This window comes from Anomaloglossus baeobatrachus, chromosome 5 (genome assembly GCF_048569485.1).
Source record: "Anomaloglossus baeobatrachus isolate aAnoBae1 chromosome 5, aAnoBae1.hap1, whole genome shotgun sequence".
Classification (NCBI taxonomy): domain Eukaryota; kingdom Metazoa; phylum Chordata; class Amphibia; order Anura; family Aromobatidae; genus Anomaloglossus; species Anomaloglossus baeobatrachus.
This window is the reverse complement of record NC_134357.1, coordinates 234,496,930-234,516,749: the sequence shown is the minus strand read 5'-3', so window position 1 is coordinate 234,516,749 and position 19,820 is coordinate 234,496,930. Positions and strand designations below refer to the sequence as shown.

General features: G+C 48.9%; 1 protein-coding gene across 1 annotated transcript in view; it reads right to left on the bottom strand.

Moving 5' to 3' along the window:
- Positions 1 to 409: 409 nt before the first annotated feature.
- Positions 410 to 19,820, bottom strand: part of LOC142311084 (uncharacterized) — a 46,554-nt gene continuing 27,143 nt past the window's right edge. The window contains exons 4-6 of the mRNA XM_075349159.1: positions 3,925 to 4,048; positions 3,718 to 3,824; positions 410 to 1,766 (exon numbers count right to left, since the gene is read on the bottom strand). Of these exons, the coding sequence (XP_075205274.1) occupies positions 942 to 1,766; positions 3,718 to 3,824; positions 3,925 to 4,048 (1,056 nt within the window). The 3' untranslated portion in view covers positions 410 to 941. The remainder of the gene's footprint in view (positions 1,767 to 3,717; positions 3,825 to 3,924; positions 4,049 to 19,820) is intronic.

Below are 19,820 nucleotides of genomic sequence, written 5' to 3'. Positions count from 1 at the left end.
AAGCATAAATCAACCACCCTTTTTGTTCTGCCTAATAGGAAGGGAAATTTATAGCCAAGGGATGCATCCTTCGGTCTGCATTAAAAGGTGGATTGCATTTAACTGAAAACTAAATTTTTGTAATAGTTCTCATACAATGTCCAATACAAGGTAATATTGTGGAGAATGAAGTGGCAACTCGACCTCGTAGTTGACAAATTTTTAATCTGTATCTACAAATGACAACATAAATGGGGAGTGAACGGGGAGTGCGGCGACGGCAGAGAGCCGTTTCGCACTGTGGCTAGCGCTTTCACAAGCCCTGGACAAGTTTTGGACTTGTCAAAGTGCTAGCCACTGCGCGAAACGTCTGTCGTACGTCTGCCGTCCCCGCACTCCCCCTCCACTCCCCGTTTATGTTGTCATCTGTAGATACGGATTAAAAATATGTCAACTACCAGGTAGAGTTGCCGCTTCATTCTCCTTTTTGGACTATTTGGATTTGACCATGCTGTCAACAGACTATAGACACGAGTCCTGGAATAGCTGAGCATTGGATTCTGTGAGTACGGCACCGCCACACAGCATAGTGCAGCAGTGCCCAGCATTCCTTATATTGTTTTTCAAGCTAATATTGTGGTACCATGTTAGTATTTCAATTGATTTTTCTGGCTATGTCCCAAGAATGACAAAAGTATTTTAGGAGTGATGCCTGAAGAATGAGCCTTTGTGCTCTGAAAGCTTGCTAATATATTTTTTCTGGTTAGCCTATAAAGGTATCACTCCTTAAATACTTTTGTCATTCTTGGGACATAGTATTTCAATTTAATAGTTTTCCATATCAATGCAAAATGAAAGAAAATAAAAAATAATTGAGATTCTTAAAAAGAGATGGCGTACACACTTGTTGTATATTACAGTATAGGAACTTCATTGTGACCTCCTCAATAAATTCAAGGGAATTATTTCTGTGGGTGAACTTTTCGGTGCATAGCCAGATTTGCTCTCTGTGTAAAATGTTTCCCACATTCTGAACAGGTAAATGGCGTCTCTCCAGTGTGGACTCTTCTATGTCTATTAAGATCTGACTTGTGAGTGAAGCATTTTCTGCACTCCATGCACTGATGGGGCTTGACTCCTGCGTGGATCCTTTGATGATCAACAAGATAGGATTTATAAGCAAAACATTTACCACAATCAGAGCATGAGAATGGCTTCTCCCCTGTGTGGATTCTACGGTGATTGATGAGAATTGATTTATGCGCAAAGCACTTTCCACAGTCAAAACATAGAAAAGGTCTCTCCCCCGTGTGTATTCTCTTGTGGTAAACAAGAGCAGATTTCTGGGTAAAACATTTTCCACAATCAGTACATAAAAATGGCCTCTCGCCCGTGTGAACTCTGGAATGTCGGATGAGATCTGCATTCTGGGTGAATGATTTGTAACATTGAGCGCACTGGTAAGGTTTGCAATTTTTTCTAACCGCACTGGCTTTAGTGACCTCTGTTGTAGCTGAATGTTTCTCATTATTAATATCAGATGTTTGCTGATGGATTGGATGCAGAACCGGAGTGATGGGGCACTCTACTGAATCTGGTACAATATTGTCTTCTATTTTACAGGCCTGAGGTAAATCAAGACATGTGTCCCATGCATTAGTGCCGATGTACTGCCCATCCTTATTAATATAAGGAGTTTCTTCCTCCTTACATGGGTGATTGTTATTTTCATACTCCTCCTCTTCTAGTTTTCTTACTTCAACTTTAATATTAATCAAATCTTCATCCTGCGAGAATATCAATACAACATAATGCCATGTGTTAGGATTAAATAGTATAATTGTATCACTTGTCCAGTGTCAGGCAGCTGCTCCCAAGGCTTCTAATTATAATTATATTACTATGATTATTATTAATGGGCGTTAATAACTATTTGTATTTGGATTATTCGTAACAAATCCCAAAGTACTATTCATGTATTCAACACGAATAACAAACCTAAACAAGTCAGTGGGGAACCCGAGCATTTGTCTTGTCATGACGAATACTGGAATAGTATGCAGTATTTAGTAAGCATTATCCGAACACTAAAATGTATTATTCATCGATTACTAATTATTATATGATCTATATTATGATTATATAATTATATCATCTTATATAACTATTAAGGCTAATAATAACAGGATACATTAAAAAGGCATAGACGCTAATGGCGAGAACATAGTTTTACCTCTATACAAGTCACTAGTATGACCACACTTAGATAATTGTGTACAATTTTGGTCTCCGGTGTATAAGAAGGATATAGTTGAATTAGAGCGGGAGCAGAGAAGAGCAACCAAGGTTATTAAAGGCATGGGTGGCATGCAGTACTAAGATATGTTATTAAACTTGTGGTTATTCAGTTTGGAAAAAAGAAAGCTTAGTGGCCATCTTATTACAATGTAGAAATATATGAGGGGACAGTAGAACGCTCTTTCTAATTATATGTTTAGGCCTCCAACAGGCACAAGGGGGTATCCACTATGTCTAGAGGAAAGAAGGTTTAATCATAAACCCAGATGCAGATTCTCTACTGTAAGAGCAGTGAGGCTATGGAACTCTGCCACATAATTTTGTAATGGTTGATTCTTTACTAAAATTTAAGAAGGGCCTGGATGGCTTTCTGGAAAAATATAATATTACAGGTTACGAGCACTAAATTCGGTGTAATGTGAAAAAAATGTGGAAATAGAACCATAATATTTTCTTCTGTCTGAGAGCAGGAGGCATTGCGGGGGCATTGTTACTCCCCCTGTTCTCAGGATGTAGCTATTACCAGGAGGCTGGCTGTTAACATACCCCCTGTGATGTAAAGTCCCAGAAGGGAGGGGGGATGTTATGCGATGTACGGCTTTGCACACACCTGCTGGCACTCTGTCTTCAGACTTTGTTCACACCACAAAGTCTGACAAGCAACCTGAGGCTTCTGTATTGTTCATCCAGAGCCGGGCGTTGGCTGGTTCAGGTTCACTGGTCTTCAGCTCTGCAAGAGTTAATTCCTGCAGACTGGTGAGCAGGACCTAAGAGCTCAGCAGCAGTCTCCTCCCTAGTTAAAGCACGGCTTCCTTCCTGTAAGTGCTGATGATAGTGTCAGCTTTTGCTCCAGTGATCCCGGTCTCGGTGATTTTCCTGTTTATGGTGATCCGTACTGTGCTTCTGAATGGTGTGAGCATTCCCCTGTTGAGTGTTACTCCCCCCCCTTTTCAGTTGTTTCCCAGTACACATATTGTCTCTCCTGTGTGCTTGAGTGCTGTGTGTGCGAGTTTCAATTCTTCTTTGTCTGTGTCGTTTTGTAGGGTTTTGTCTTTGTGTTCTCTGGCCCGCCCCGAGGGTCTGAGGGGGGGGGGGGGGGGGAGTAAGATCAGGGCTCGAACAGGAGTTAGGGTCTCACTGGGGGCTCGGCCCTGGTTGCCATCAAACCTACCTCTGAGATAAGAGACAGCACAGGGACTCTAGTCTGAGGGCCAGCCTAGGGTCACCTGTGTCATACCCCTTGGCATCCTGTTACAGAAAAGAGCAGCTCCAGGGTCACACTGAATTACAAGTTGTGAGAGGATATGGAACAGCATTGTGCATTTCATCTTTATATTTATGAGGGCAGGGAGCATAGAACAATTTTTTTTTCTCCCTGGAGCACACCTTTAAGTCTACTTTAAACATTAAAAACTATGAAACTTCAGAAAACGTGGAGACCTCAGATTCCTGATGATCCTGTTGGACATGCTGAATATCCTCTGGGCAATCATGGGAATACAGAGGACTGAAACATCTCACTGCTGACGTCATACCGTTGGGTCCATCTGAAATAAGCAAAGTCATTGAAAATATTTCTTTATGTGTGATCACAGTATCAGATGAGATATGAATGTAAAAACATAATTATTGAAAGGCACTTCTAACCTGCTGATATGAGGGGCTGGTGATTCTCCATCATGATGTCTTTGTATGTATCTTTATGACCATCTAAATACTCCCACTCTTCCATGGAGAAATAGACAGTGACGTCCTGACACCTTATAGGAACCTGAGACACACAATGAATGATAGTCATCATTTAGACATGTACTTCTCAACCTCACCAATTCAAGTAACCCGCTAATAAGAAGATTCAACGAAGTACCCTTAAGGAAGCTGTTACAAATATGAACAAAAATGACTTAAAGGGGTTGTCTCGAGTTTTTCAATGGGTAAAATAGCAAAGTGCTTGTAAAAATCCTCTCTATTTTCAAAAGCTGAGTGATTTTTTATTTTATGGAGCTAGTAGTGTCAGAGTGGCTGAATAGAACACATGTCACTTGCAGGCTCTATGTTTTCCAGCCTGCATGTGCAGCTCTGAAATTGGCCGAATTGTTAGATACTAGCAATGCCAGTCCATCAGGGATTTTCCCATGATCCAGAGGGAAATCTGCCTCTACGATCAGCCTTGGAGAGCACTCTGTTTGGACAAGCATTTGACCATACCAGGTCTGAACTGTCATTTTTCCAGTGCACAACGGTCCCTGGCAAAGCAGAAATGGTGAGGCAGAATTGTGTGCACCTGAAGCAACAACATGGGAAAACCCCTTTAAAATCAATAATTACATTATCACTCAAAAAAAAAAAATGACTGGCACATCCAAGAAACACAGGTAAATGTAAACAGGTGCATACTGAAGGAACAAGTCATTACAATTAAAGCGAATATAGCTGCAGACTGAAATACTATACTAGGAAAATATTCAATATAAGAAATTTGAAACTGCATTACTGCTATAGAAACTAGGTACTACAAAGTACCTCATTTTTACCCTAGTTTCTAAGGTAGTAATGCAGTTCCAAATTTCGATCTGTAGGAAGATCGATCTTGTGCAAGCCTAGATAGGTCCACTAAGGTCTTCTCCGCCATTATCCTAATAGTATCAAGCCATCAGGTAGCTGGTCTTCGTCTTCGCCTTGTGCCTTTTCTTTATCCGGCCATGATGTCCTTCTCCTATGATTACTCTCTTCGTATGATATGTCCAAAGTAGGCAAGTCAAAGCTTGATTATCCTTGCTTCGAACGACATGTCTGGCTTGATTTCGAAAATTGCTTTGTTTGCTCTTTTTGCCATCCATGGTATTGATAACATCCTTCTCCAGCACTACATTTCAAAGATGTTACATTTTCTTCTCTCTTGTTTCTTTATCGTCCAGCTTTCACATCCATGTGTGACTACAGAAAAGACCAGACTATGTCCGAGTCATGTCTTCATCACCAGTGAAATGTTCCTTGGTTTGAAGACCTTGCTCAGTAACTTCATTGTTGATTTGCCCATAGATATTCTCCTATTGACTTCAGATGGTGTAGCTGCATGCTGACTGATCATTGATTCGAGTAGGTTGAAATCCTTTGCAACTTCCAGTTCGTCGCCGTCCATCTCAAATGTGTCCCGGGTATACCTGACAGTAGTTAATATCTTTGTCTTCTTTGTATTGAGTAGGAGTCCCTATGTTTGAGCTTTCCATCTTGACACTCCTTTATAGGTCCTTCATTCTAACTACGCTTGTTGCTATCAATGTTGTATTGTCTCTGTATTTACTATTGTTGATGATTTCTCCATCAATTTTGATACCTTATTCTTTTTCACCAATCCAGCCTTCCTGAAAATAGTTTCTGCATATAAATTGAAGAGAAATGGTGACAGGATGCCTATTTTGATAGTACTTTGGCTTTCAACATTCTCTGAATCCTTCTGGGCATATTCTCGATCAGATTCAAGCGTGTCACGACCTAAATCTGATCCCAAGTCTCTTTTACATGTTCCCAATGTTTGTGAATGTCGGTACTAAATTGACTAAATATCTGACTATTGGAGGCAATTGGTCACTCAGTATTTTATTTAGGTGTGTTAGACTACAGGGAGGTTTATACAAATGCACATCATAATTTGCAAAATTATATTACTTAAAATATTTAGAAAACCATGTATAATTTCCTTTATATTTGACAAATACTTGCTACTTTGTGTTGGAATATCACATAAAATCTCAATAAAATACATTTAAGTTTGTGGGTATAACATGAAAAAGTGTGGAAACGTTCACAGAATATAAATAATTTTTCAAGGCATTGTAAATACGCTGACGAGCAAAAGGGTGACAATGTTTTGAACTTTTGACTTTCAGGCTCCGCATTTCACCATCAACTACAGTTTTGAATGTGAGTAGAGATAAGTGAAGCTGAACAGTAAATAAGTTCATTGTTTGTACTGAACATGGACTTTACAAAAATAATCAGTGTATGAGTTTGGTACTTTACCAATGCTGTCCACTTGAACAGTGTGCTCAGGTACTCTCGGTGCTTGGCCCAGTTCGAGCCGCTTGCAGTGGTTGAATGGCTCACACTGGGGTAAAATCAGCGTTATCGGATGTAATGTACACAAAAAAAAAGGAAGATACCCCGCCTTCCCTGGAAGTGAGGTGTGTACGGCTGACAGTATATGGGCGTAGAGCCAAACTGGCCAGTGAGTTCCAATGAGGTTCAGGTCAGGTCTGAGTCCTGAAGTGAACTTTATTTAAAGTCCGGCTGAACCCGCCGAACCCAAACTTCAACGGGTCTAATCATCTCTAAATGTGAGACTACCTTCATTTTATAGACAATCATCTTGGCTATCTCACACATACAGTGCCTTGCGAAAGTATTTTTCAACCTTTTCCCACATTTCAGGCTTCAAACATAAAGATATAAATTTTAATGTTATGGTGAAGAATCAACAACAAGTGGGACACAATTGTGCAGTTGAACGAAATGTATTGCTTATTTTAAACTTTTTTAAAAAAGAATAAACTGAAAAAAGAGAATTTTGTTTACTTACCGTAAATTCTTTTTCTTATAGTTCCGACATGGGAGACCCAGACCATGGGTGTATAGCTTCTGCCTCCGGAGGACACACAAAGTACTACACTAAAAAGTGTAGCTCCTCCCTCCGAGCATATACACCCCCTGGATGACCACATCTAGCCAGTTTAGTGCAAAAGCTGAAGGAGGACATCCACCCACAAGTAGAGATAGAGTAAAACCCGGAATAACCGGAACCTCTGTCTACAACAGCCGGTGAAAACACATGGAACAAGAACTGCCAACAGGCAACAGGGAGGGTGCTGGGTCTCCCATGTCGGAACTATAAGAAAAAGAATTTACGGTAAGTAAACAAAATTCTCTTTTTCTTCATCGTTCCTTATGGGAGACCCAGACCATGGGATGTCTCAAAGCAGTCCATGGGTGGGAAATAAACAGAAAACTGAGAAGTAGGCAAAACCTAACTTCACAAATGGGCGACAGCCGCCTGAAGGATGCGTCTGCCCAAGCTTGCATCTGCCGAAGCATGAGCATGCACTTGGTAGTGCTTCGAAAAGGTGTGCAGACTAGACCAAGTGGCAGCCTGACAGACCTGCTGAGCCGTAGCCTGGTGCCTGAAAGCCCAAGAGGCACCGACAGCTCTGGTCGAGTGCGCCTTAATCCCCGGCGGGGGAGGCACCTGAGAACATTGGTAGGCATCGGATATGGCCGACCTAATCCAACGAGCTAGGGTCGGTTTAGAAGCCGAGAGACCCTTGCGCTGACCTGTGGTCAGCACAAAAAGAGAGGTGCACCGCCTAAGAGCAGCGGTGCGTGACACATAGATCCGGAGCGCCCGCACCAAATCTAAAGTATGCAACGCTTTCTCAAAGCGATGCACAGGGGCCGGACAAAGGGAAGGCAATGAAATGTCCTGATTAAGGTGGAAAGGAGACACCACCTTAGGGAGAAAGTCCGGAGTCGGACGGAGGACCACCTTGTCTTGGTGAAAAACCAAAAAGGGTGACTCCGAAGAGAGCGCAGCCAAATCAGAGACTCTCCTGAGAGAAGTTATGGCCACCAGAAAGACCACTTTCTGTGAAAGTCGAAACAAAGAAACCTCCCTAAGAGGCTCAAAGGGGGGTTTCTGTAAGTCCGTGAGGACCAGATTAAGGTCCCAGGGATCCAGAGGCCGCCGGTAAGGCGGAATGATGTGAGATGCGCCCTGCATGAAGGTGCACACCTGGGCCAGTCGGGCGATACGCCGCTGGAACAACACTGACAGAGCCGAGACCTGTCCCTTGAGGGAATTGAGAGATAGTCCTAGCTGCAGACCGGACTGTAGAAAGGACAGGATGGTCGGCAAGGAAAACGGCCAAGGAGCATGGCCGGAAGAGCGACACCAGGACAGGAAATTCTCCAAGTCCTGTGGTAAATCCTGGCCGAGGAAGACTTCCGAGCCTGAGTCATAGTGGAGATGACCTCGGAAGGAATGCCTGAAGCCATCAGGATCCAGGACTCAAGAGCCACGCCGTCAATCTGAGAGCCGCAGAATTCTGGCGGAAAAACGGACCTTGTGAGAGAAGGTCTGGGCGGTCCGGGAGATGCCACGGCACCTCTACGGACAGACGGAGCAGGTCTGGGTACCAAGCTCGCCTGGGCCAGTCCGGAGCAATGATTATGACCCGACGGCCCTCCATTCTGATCTTGCGCAGGACTCTGGGCAAGAGAGCTAGAGGGGGAAACACGTAGGCCAGACGGAACTGGGACCAATCCTGAACCAGCGCGTCCGCCGCCAAGGCCTGAGGATCGTGGGAGCGAGCCACGTAAACCGGGACCTTGTTGTTGTGCCGGGATGCCATTAGATCCACTTCCGGAGTGCCCCACTTGCGGCAGATTGACCGGAACACTGCCGGATGCAGGGCCCACTCGCCGCTGTCCACGGTTTGACGGCTGAGATAATCTGCCTCCCAGTTTTCTACGCCTGGGATGTGGACTGCGGATATGGTGGACTTGGAGTCCTCCATCCACTGAAGGATACGTTGAACTTCCAACATTGCTAGGCGGCTGCGAGTCCCGCCCTGGTGATTGATGTAGGCAACTGCTGTCACGTTGTCTGACTGGACTCGAATGTGCTTGCCCGCCAACAGGTGGTGAAAGGGTACGAGAGCTAGGAGCACAGCTCTGATTTCCAGCACATTGATCGAGAGGGCTGATTCGGACGGAGTCCAAGTGCCCTGTGCTTGGTGGTGGAGAAACACTGCTCCCCAGCCGGATAGACTGGCATCCGTGGTGAGAATCACCCAGGACGGGGCCAGAAAGGAGCGTCCCTGGGACAGAGAGAGGGGCCGAAGCCACCACTGAAGAGAGCTCCTGGTCTGTGGCGACAGAGCCACTAGCCTGTGCAAGGAAGAGGTCCGCTTGTCCCAACAGCGGAGAATGTCCAGCTGCAGGGGACGCAGATGGAACTGGGCAAAGGGAACCGCTTCCATTGACGCCACCATCTGACCCAGCACCTGCATGAGGTGCCTGATGGAATGACGGCGGGGCTTCAACAGAGAGCGCACCGCCAGATGAAGGGACTGCTGTTTGACTAAGGGCAGCTTCACAAGTGCCGGCAGAGTCTCGAATTGCATCCCTAGGTACGTAAGTTTCTGGGTCGGGGTCAGAGTGGACTTGGGCAGATTGACAAGCCACCCGAATTGAACAAGCGTGGCGAGAGTGAGCGAGACACTCCGCTGACAGTCTGCACTGGATGAAGCCTTGACTAGAAGGTCGTCCAGGTAAGGAATCACTGCCAACCCCTGGAGGTGCAGAACCGCAACCACTGCTGCCATGACCTTGGTGAATACATGAGGGGCCGTGGCTAACCCGAAGGGGAGAGCCACGAATTGGAAATGTTCCTCTCCGATTGCAAAACGTAGCCAACGCTGGTGTGAAACTGCAATTGGCACATGCAGATAGGCATCTCTGATGTCGATGGATGCTAGAAAATCTCCTTGGGTCATTGAGGCAATGACCGATCGCAGAGATTCCATGCGAAAATGCCGCACCTGAACATGCTTGTTGAGAAGCTTGAGATCCAGGATGGGCCGGAAGGAACCGTCCTTCTTGGGGACTAGGAAGAGGTTTGAGTAGAAACCTCTGAGCCGTTCCCGGGCGGGAACCGGTACAATTACTCCGTTGGCCTGCAAGGATGCCACGGCCTGAGAGAAGGCGGCGGCTTTGGAGCAGGGGGGAGTGGACAGAAAAAATCTGTTTGGCGGGCTGGAAGAAAATTCTATCCTGTAGTCGTGGGAGATGATATCCCGCACCCACTGATCGGAGACGTGTTGGAACCACACGTCGCCAAAGTGGGAGAGCCTGCCACCGACCAAGGACGTTGCTGGCGCAGCCAGATAGTCAAGAGGAGGCTGCCTTAGTGGCAGCGGCTCCTCCGCTCTTCTGAGGACGCGGCTTCGTGCGCCAGCTGGGTTTTCGATCCTTGGCTGAGTTAGTGGACGAGGCTGAGGGCTTAGAGGATGACCAGTTAGAGGAACGAAAGGAACGAAACCTCGACTGGTTCCTGCCCAGGACAGGTTTCCTGGTTTTAGTTTGTGGCAAGGAAGTACTCTTCCCGCCAGTAGCTTCCTTAATAATTTCATCCAGTTGTTCACCGAACAGCCGGGACCCAGCAAAGGGGAGCCCAGCAAGGTACTTCTTGGAAGAAGCGTCTGCTTTCCACTCTCGAAGCCACAAGATCCTGCGGATCGCGAGGGAATTAGCGGAAGCCACCACCGTGCGGTGAGAAGCCTCCAGAATGGCAGACATGGCATAGGATGAAAAGGCCGAAGCCTGGGAAGTTAAGGCAACCACTTCGGGCATAGAGTCCCTGGTGAGGGAATGCATCTCCTCCAGAGAAGCAGAGACGGCCTTAAGAGCCCACACTGCTGCAAAGGACGGGGAGAACGAGGCCCCTGCCGCCTCATATACAGATTTGGCCAGAAGGTCAACCTGGCGGTCAGTGGGATCCTTAAGTGAGGTGCCATCGGCCACAGATACAACTGTCCGGGCTGAGATTCTAGACACCGGAGGATCTACCTTTGGTGAATGAGCCCATTCCTTGACCACCTCTGGTGGAAAGGGAAAACGGTCATCAGAACTACGCTTTGGGAAGCGTTTGTCAGGACAGGCCCTGGGCTTGGTCACAGTGGCCTGAAAACTGGAGTGGTTAAAAAACATACTCCTTGCTCTGTTAGGTGAAGTAAACTGGTGTTTTTCTACCAGAGAGGCTTGTTCCTCTGACACTGGTGGATTGAGGTCCAGTACGGAATTAATGGACGCAATCAAGTCACTAACATCCGCATCACCTTCAGATAGATCAATGGGGTACATAGAGGTAGCGTCCGAGCCCACAGTAAAGGCATCCTCCTCGCCCTGCAATTCAGCTCGTGAATCAGAGCCGTGGGACGAGGAAGGAGAAGAGTCCCTGCGTCTCCGTTTAGGAGGACGGGGTCCGGGAACAGATGAAAAATCCTCTGTGAGCTCTGCAGAGCGAGTCGGAGCAGCAGAGGCGCCCTGAGAAGGGGGCTGATGCATGGTCAGCAGAGTCCGGGACAGCTGTCCCATGGAGTCGGCAAAGGACTGGGAGATAGCTTTAGAAAACGATGCTACCCAAGCCGGGGGTTCAGCCACCGGGGCTGGAGCAGCCGGAGGGACCCCTGGGGAGACTCCAGGCTGAGGCACCACCATGTTAGAGCAGGCATCACAATGTGGATATGTGCTCGGTTCAGCAGTATGAGCTTACATGCAGTGCATATAGAGTAAAGCCTTGCAGCCTTGCTCCTAGTGAGAGACATGCTGCTGAGGTGGAGGTTCTGCAGTAAAGAACACACTCCTTCAGAATGACTCCCAGAGAGTGTACAAGAAAGTCCACAACCAGCGGTTGTGGCTTACCAGACCGTTTTGTGTGCCCTCCGGATTCCACAGCTTGGACCCCCAGACAGATGCAGAGCTGCAGCAGCCAGCGCCGATCAGTGTGTAAACGCTGATAAAATGGCGCCGGAGTGAGGAGGGGGGCGGGGTTTAGTCCAAGAGCGGGAACCGGAGGGCCAAGGAGAAATACAGGGGAGGGAAACATCTCCTCAGAGAGGAGTGTCCTCCCCTGAGCTGAACGGCCGGTGGGCGGTGCCGCACTGTCCCCCTGCATGACTGACATGCAGGGGCAGTGAAAACGAAACTAGGCCGCAGCCGAAGCCGGGGCCTAAATTTTTTCATGCGGCCGAAGAGCAGGCACCCTCGGCGCGGTTCTCAGGAGAAAACCAGAGAACCGGCCGGAAATCACAGCACAGTGAAATAACACACTCTCCCCACAATAAATACACAAGGGACCCTTCAATAACGTCTCAATACTTAGCTTATGAGACGCAGGGCCAGGTCCCTGAGGGGTGAGCGCTCCGTCCGGCAGGGTCCTGAAAGGGCTGCGGATGGAGACCGGTCTCCTGCAAAGCAGAGAGAACCGTGATGGCTCCCACTTCAAGCCAGAGCCCGAGGGATGGTGAAGGAGCGCGGCATGTAAGGCTCCAGCCTTGTAAATCAACCTTAACAGCACCGCCGACACAGTGGGGTGAGAAGGGACATGCTGGGAGTCCAGGCTTGGACTCGCTTTTCTTCAAACTCTTTGAAATCAAAAATCAGATGAGAATGCATGTGTGTGTGACCTCCTGAACACAAAGCATTGAACTGGCTAGATGTGGTCATCCAGGGGGTGTATATACTCGGAGGGAGGAGCTACACTTTTTAGTGTAGTACTTTGTTTGTCCTCCGGAGGCAGAAGCTATACACCCATGGTCTGGGTCTCCCATAAGGAACGATGAAGAAATTGGGGCGTGCAATATTATTCGTCCCCTTTACTTTCAGTGCAGCAAACTCACTCCAGAGGTTCATTGAGGATCTCTGAATGATCCAATGTTGTTCTAAATGACTGATAATGATAAATATAAGCCACCTGTGTGTAATCTAGTCCCTGTATAAATGTACCTGCTCTGTGATAGTGTCAGTGTTCTGTTTAAAGCACAGAAAGCATCATGAAGACCAAGGAACACAACAGGCAGGTCCATGATACTGTTGTGGAGAAGTTTAAAGCCGGATTTAGTTGCAAAACGATTTCCACTACTTTAAACATTCCAAGAAGCACTGTGCAAGCGATCATATTGAAATGGAAGGAGTATCATACCACTGCAAATCTACCAAAACCCGGACGTTCATCCAAACTTTCATCTCAAACAAGGAGAAGAGTGATCAGAGATGCAGCCAAGAGGCCCATGATCACTCTGGATGAACTGCAGAGATCAACAGCTGATGTGGGAGTGTCTGTCCATAGGACAACAATTAGTCGTACACTGCACAAATCTGCCTTTATGGAAAAGTGGCAAGAAGAAAGACATTACTCAAAGATATCCATAAAAATGTTGTTTAAAGTTTGCCACAAGCCACCTGGGAGACACACCAAACATGTGGGAGAAAGTGCTCTGGTCAGATGAAACTAAAATCGAACTTTTTGGGTACAATGCCAAATGATATGTTTGGCGTAAAAGCAACACAGCTCATCACCCTGAACACACCATCCCCACTGTCAAACATGGTGGTGGCAGCATCATGGTTTGGGCCTGCTTTTCTTCAGCAGGGAAAGGGAAGATGGTTAAAATTGATGGGAAGATGGATGGAGCCAAATACAGGACCATTCTTGAAGAAAACCTGTTGGAGTCTGCAAAAGACAAGAGACTGGGACGGAGATTTGTCTTTCAACAAGACAATGATCTCAAATATAAAGCAAAATCTACAATGCAATGGCCAAGTCAAAGTCCAGACCTGAACCTAATCGAGAATCTGTGTAAAGAGCTGAAAACTGCTATTCACAAACGCTCTCCATCCAACCTCACTCAGCTCGAGCTATTTGCAAAGGAAGAATGGGCAAGAATTTCAGTCTCTCGATGTGCAAAACTGATAGAGACATACCCCAAGCGACTTGCAGCTGTAATCGCAGCAAAAGGTGGTGCTACAAAGTACTAACTTAAAGGGGATGAATAATATTGCACGCCCCACTTTTCAGTTCATTATTTTTTATAAAAGCTTAAAATAAGCAATAAATTTCATTCAACTTCACAATTGTTTGCCACTTGTAGTTGATTCTTCACCATAAAATTAATTTTTTTATCTTTATATTTGAAGCCTTAAATGTGGGAACAGGTTGAAAAATTCAAAGGGGCCGAATACTTTCGCAAGGCACTGTATTTAGCATATGATTAGTTATGCAGATTCTTGTCATGTCACTACATTGTTACTGTTTTGTTCCTGCTGGTGGAAAAATCTTTTTCTGTATATTACAAATTACAACCTGTTTTCCCATTCCCTAATAGCCCAGTAAGTTAAAGTAAGTTGAAAGGTCACTGGTTCAAATTGAGGAGCAGCCATGAAGAAGATTTCCCAAGAAAAGACAAACAGCAAAATCCAGCTCATCGATAGCGGTCTCTTGGCCAAGAAAATTGACAAACTGCAACATGTGAGTTTCATGACGGTTGGAAGATTGCTGAATGAAGTCTGTCCATCCATTCAAAAGGCAAGAGGAGAATGTCCAGGAAAAAAATTTCAGAGTCAACAAGTCTGCTCATCAAAAGGTCTGTAGCGGGTTTTACACGCTACGATGTTGTTAATGTTTTATCGTCGGGGTCACGGTGTTTGTGACGCACATCCGGCATCATTAACGAGATCGCATTGTGTTACACTTATTTGCGACCTCAAAAGATCGCAAAAGCGGTCAAAATCGTTTGCCGCGGAGAGGTCATCCTGAAACAAAAAATCGTTTTCTGCTTATTAGCGATGTTGTTCCTCGTTCCTGCGGCAGCACACATCCCTGATTGTGACATCACAGGAGCGACGAACATCTCCTTACCTGCCGCCACCGGCTATTCGGAAGGAAGGAGGTGGGCGGGATGTTACGTCCCGCTCATCTCCGCTTCTATTGGACGCCTGCCGTGTGACGTCACTGTGATGCCAAACGAACCGCCCCTGTCACGAACCACCGGGGGGGTCACTCAGAAATCCCCCGCGCTGGCTACCAGTACGTCACAATCGGGGGGTAACAAGTGGGGGTCACCCCTCCTTTATACCTCCCGACCGACAGACAGAGCACGTGACGCGCTCTCTAGCGCCCCTCTTATAGTCAGGCCAATTATGGAATTGCCCGACAATAAGCAAGGAGGCCGCTATACTACTTATGCCGATTATTGAAGGGTCCCCGGTGAGAGTAGGGTATATATTCCCCCGACCTCCGCGGGCGGAATATATAAAACCTCCCCGAATCTCACTGGCCTCCCCACAATAATCCTTGGCACAACTCGCTGCCACCAACCGCTTCACGGTAACTATTAGCCGAACACACAGACGTGGGATTCAAGATCGAGATAACAGAACAGCCCAAGATTAATTATATAATTTAATCAGCCTAAAGCACACTAGAAACTACAATATATACAATAGGGAATCTACAGAATATACATATGTCAGAGTACAGTTACAAGCAAAGCATGGGTTACAAACAGGCATACACAGTTCCAGCAGTTACCTTGTGCGTCTGGCCACAGGGGGGCGCCATAGACCAGGTTTCCAGGAACTCCCTCACAGGTCTTTCCCAACCAGGCCCCCGAGCAGAAGAACACTGGAAAATGGCCGAAGTAGGGTTATCAACCTGGGCAAATCCAGGTCCCCTCCTACCTTAGTGACCTCAGAGGGAGCACTGCTCCACCCCTGGCTGGAGTTATGGACAAAATCCACAACATGGAATATGGCCATAACTTGGCCTGGGAGCGTCGTAGGCGGACGCCGACGCTCTCATTGTGACAGCTATGAATTTAGCTACAGAACGAGAGGACTCATGACTTGTCTACTAGTTCCCCATTGGCTGATATCACGCCTGGGGTATTTCCCCAGGTCCTGCTCCCATAAAAAGGGTGTGCCAGCATCGTCCGCATGCGGAGACACCATTTTTATGGTTGCCATATTTATCGGAAATATGGCTTGCGAGATATGAACCATTTTTTTACTGGAGTCGTCCTGTCTGGATACTTCCAAGCTTGCTAACTAGATAGCAGCCCCTACTACAGGGTCACGGCAGGGAGTCATCCTGTGTCCATTGTTCCCACATCACCTAATCTCCATATCACAGGAGATGGCCATGGGATGTGTTGCTGGGATGTGACACCTTCACAGATGCTGGACATCTGAGAACAAGAAGGGAGGGGGCACTGCCATGGAGTGATGAGAGCGATTATGACTGGAAGTCATAATTCATCTTCATATCCCAGGGTTTGCCTCACACCTCCCCCCTTTTGAGGGCGCTAGGGGGCAGCACACTCCGGTGTTCCCCCGTGCGCCCGTCCGCGACCTCTCCTTGTCGGGACAGCCCGTCTGCGTTACCGTGGTCCCGGCCCCTTTTGTGTCGAATGGTGAAGTTGTATTGCTGGAGCGCAAGGCTCCATCGCAACAACCTGCCATTCGTCCCGGAGACAGTGTGTAACCAGCTGAGGGGATTGTGGTCCGTCTCCACGATGAAGTGGCGCCCGTATAGATAGGGTTGCAGACGCTGCAGAGCCCACACTATGGCTAGGCATTCCTTCTCCATTGTGGAATAGGCTACTTCCCTCGGTAACAGCTTCCTGCTCAGGTACAAGACTGGGTGCTCTTGGCTCGCAGAGTCCACCTGGCTGAGTACCGCACCGAGGCCGAAGTCACTGGCGTCGGTCTGTACTACAAACGGCCGCGTGAAGTCGGCTGCCTGTAGCACGGGCGGGCTGGACAGGGCGTCCTTTAGGGCCCGGAAGGCTGTCTCGCAGTCCACTGTCCAATCGACTGCAGAGGGCAGCTTCTTCTTGGTGAGGTCCGTCAAGGGCTTTGCCAGGCTACTATAGCATGGAACAAACCTCCTATAGTACCCAGCGGTCCCCAAGAAGGACATCACCTGCTTCTTGGTCCTGGGGGTGGGCCAGGATGCGATGGCTTCCACTTTCTCAGGCTCGGGCTTCAGTGTTTTCCCGCCTACCCGGTGACCGAGGTACTGGACCTCGCTCATGGCCAGCTGACACTTTCCCGGCTTGATGGTCAAACCTGCCTGGTGGATCCGCCTGAGCACCTGTGCTAGATGCTCTAGGTGATCTTCCCAGGTGGGACTGAAGACGGCAATGTCATCCAGGTACGCGGCCGCGTACCCTTCAAGTCCCTTGAGCAGGGTGTTGACCATCCGCTGGAAAGTGGCAGGGGCATTCCTCATCCCGAATGGCATCACCGTGGACTCGTACAGTCCAAATGGGGTAATAAAGGCAGAGCGTTCCCTGGCCTTGCGAGTCAGGGGGATCTGCCAATATCCCCGGCTCAGATCCATGATGGTCAGGTACTGAGCCCCGGCCAACTGATCGAGCAGGTCATCGATGCGTGGCATTGGGTACGCATCGGCGACCGTGACAGCATTGAGCCCCCTGTAGTCCACGCAGAACCGAGTGGTTCGGTCCTTCTTAGGGACGAGGACTACAGGCGAGGCCCAAGCGCTGTTGGATGCCTGGATCACCCCCAGCTTCAGCATCTCGTCAATCTCCTGGCGCATGTGTTGCTGCACCTCCAGGGAGACCCGATATGCTGAACGCCGGATCGGGGGATGATCCCCAGTGTCCACGTGATGGACAGCCAAGTTAGTCCTTCCAGGCTGGTTGGTAAACAACCCCCGGAAGGGGTGTAGGGTGGCCCACAGCTGGGACCGTTGGTCCTCCAAGAGCTGGTGGCCAACCTCCACATCCTCAATGGATCCGCCTGCCCTAACCTGGGCTAGCATATCCAAGAGGGTTTCCGCTTCTCCCTCCTCGGGCAGGTTGCACACGGGGAGCGCACATGCCTCCCGCTCATGATGTGCCTTCATCATGTTCACATGGAAGGGCTTCCGCCTTCCACGGGCAGGGTCCAGGGTGACCAGGTACGTCACAGGGTTGAGCTGCTGGTACACGAGGTATGGGCCTTCCCAGGCTGCCTGAAGCTTGTCCTGTGGTACGGGGACCAGTACCCACACCTTTTGACCCACTTGGTAGGTCCTCTCACAAGCGTTCTGGTCGTACCAACGCTTCTGATCGGCCTGGGCTTGAGCCATATTGTCGTGTACCAGTTGCGTCAAGGCCTGCATTTTGTCCCGGAAGCGCATGACATACTCGATAACCGACACTCCAGGGGTGGCCAAATCCCCTTCCCAAGCCTCTTTCACCAGAGCCAGGGGGCCCCGCACACGTCGCCCGTACAGGAGCTCAAACGGTGAGAATCCTGTTGAGGCCTGTGGAACCTCCCGGTAAGCAAATAACAGGTGTGGGAGATACCGCTCCCAGTCACGCCCATGGGAGTCGACCAACATCTTAAGCATCTGCTTTAAGGTGCCATTAAACCGCTCGCACAGGCCATTAGTCTGTGGATGGTACGGGCTGGCCACCAGATGTCGCACCTGGACTTGCTTACAGAGGGCCTCCATCAGCTGGGACATGAATTGGGTCCCCCGGTCAGTGAGCATTTCCTGGGGAAAACCCACTCGGGAGAAAATCTCCAGCAATGCGGTGGCCACCTTGTCAGCCCGAATGGACGACAAGGCCACTGCTTCTGGGTACCGGGTGGCATAGTCCACTACCGTCAGTATGAAGCGTTTCCCGGAGCTGCTGGGGATGGCCAGTGGGCCGACCAGATCCACAGCCACCCTCCTGAAAGGCTCATCGATGATTGGCAGAGATACTAGTGGGGCTTTGGGGTGTGGCCCCGCCTTCCCCACTCTCTGACAGGTTTCACACGAACGGCAGTAGGCAGCCACATCGGCCCCCATTTTTGGCCAGTAGAAATGCTGGTTTAACCTGGCCTTGGTCTTAGCGATCCCTAGGTGTCCGGCCATCGGAATCTCATGTGCGATCCGCAACAACTCCGTCCGGAACGGATAGGGTACCACCAACTGTCGGTCCCTGGGCCACGCCTCCGGTGAACCCTGCTGGACCGTGGCCCGGTACAGCCGTCCTTGGTCCCAGACCACTCGCTCCGGGTCCGAGTCCGAGGGAGGCTGTGCCGCCTGCTCCTTAAGAGCTTTCAGGCTGTCGTCAGCTTCTAACGCTGCCTGAAACCCCTGACTAGATGTGGCCAGAATCGACGAGACTGTCACATCTTCGGTCAGTACCCCGGGACCTGTGTCCTGGCCTCCGCCTGACTCGGCTGCCACTTGGTCAGAAGGGGAAGAGCTATCGGACCTCCGGGAGGCCCCTTGGCTTCCAGCACTCCCACTGCGGGTGACAGCGGCCACAGCCGCTGCGACCGTGGGTCGTGCCTGCTCCTCCTCCGTTCCTGACCAAGTCGCCGGTTCAGGCAGACCTACCTGGCTTCCTGACACCCCGGTTGTGGGGGAACCATGCACCGAGATCTTACCTGGGAGCACTTCCGCTCCTGGACCGGCCCCAATCTCACCTGCCTGTTCCCCTCCTGCAGCAACAGAACCCCGCTGTGAAATCTCTGGGGACCCCACATTTGCTGTGGTAGCCCCCACCCCACACACTGGTCCTCCCCCTGCAGCACCCTGCTCTCTGCTTATCCCTGCAGAGGGCAACAGATCCCAGCTCACTGGCTGGTTACTTGTAGAGGCATTGTCACACCTTTCTCTGACCCCCTCCCCTGTCACAGCTGCAGCTGAGTGTGTGTCTATGGTGTCTATGCAAGCAGAAATATCAGAGTTCACTCCCCCCTCTCTCACATCATTCATAGATAACACATTCACATTGTCCGGAGGCACGTCAGTACTGGCTGAAGGTTCAGCCCTTGGGGGGGGCCCAAACTGGGAGGTTATCTGCCCCAAATCTGTCCCAAGTAGCACGTTTGCAGGGATCCGATCAGTTACCCCCACCTCTCTCACCCCTCGCCCTGCGCCCCAGTCCACATAAATGTCAGCAACAGGCAGCGCCGGGTCA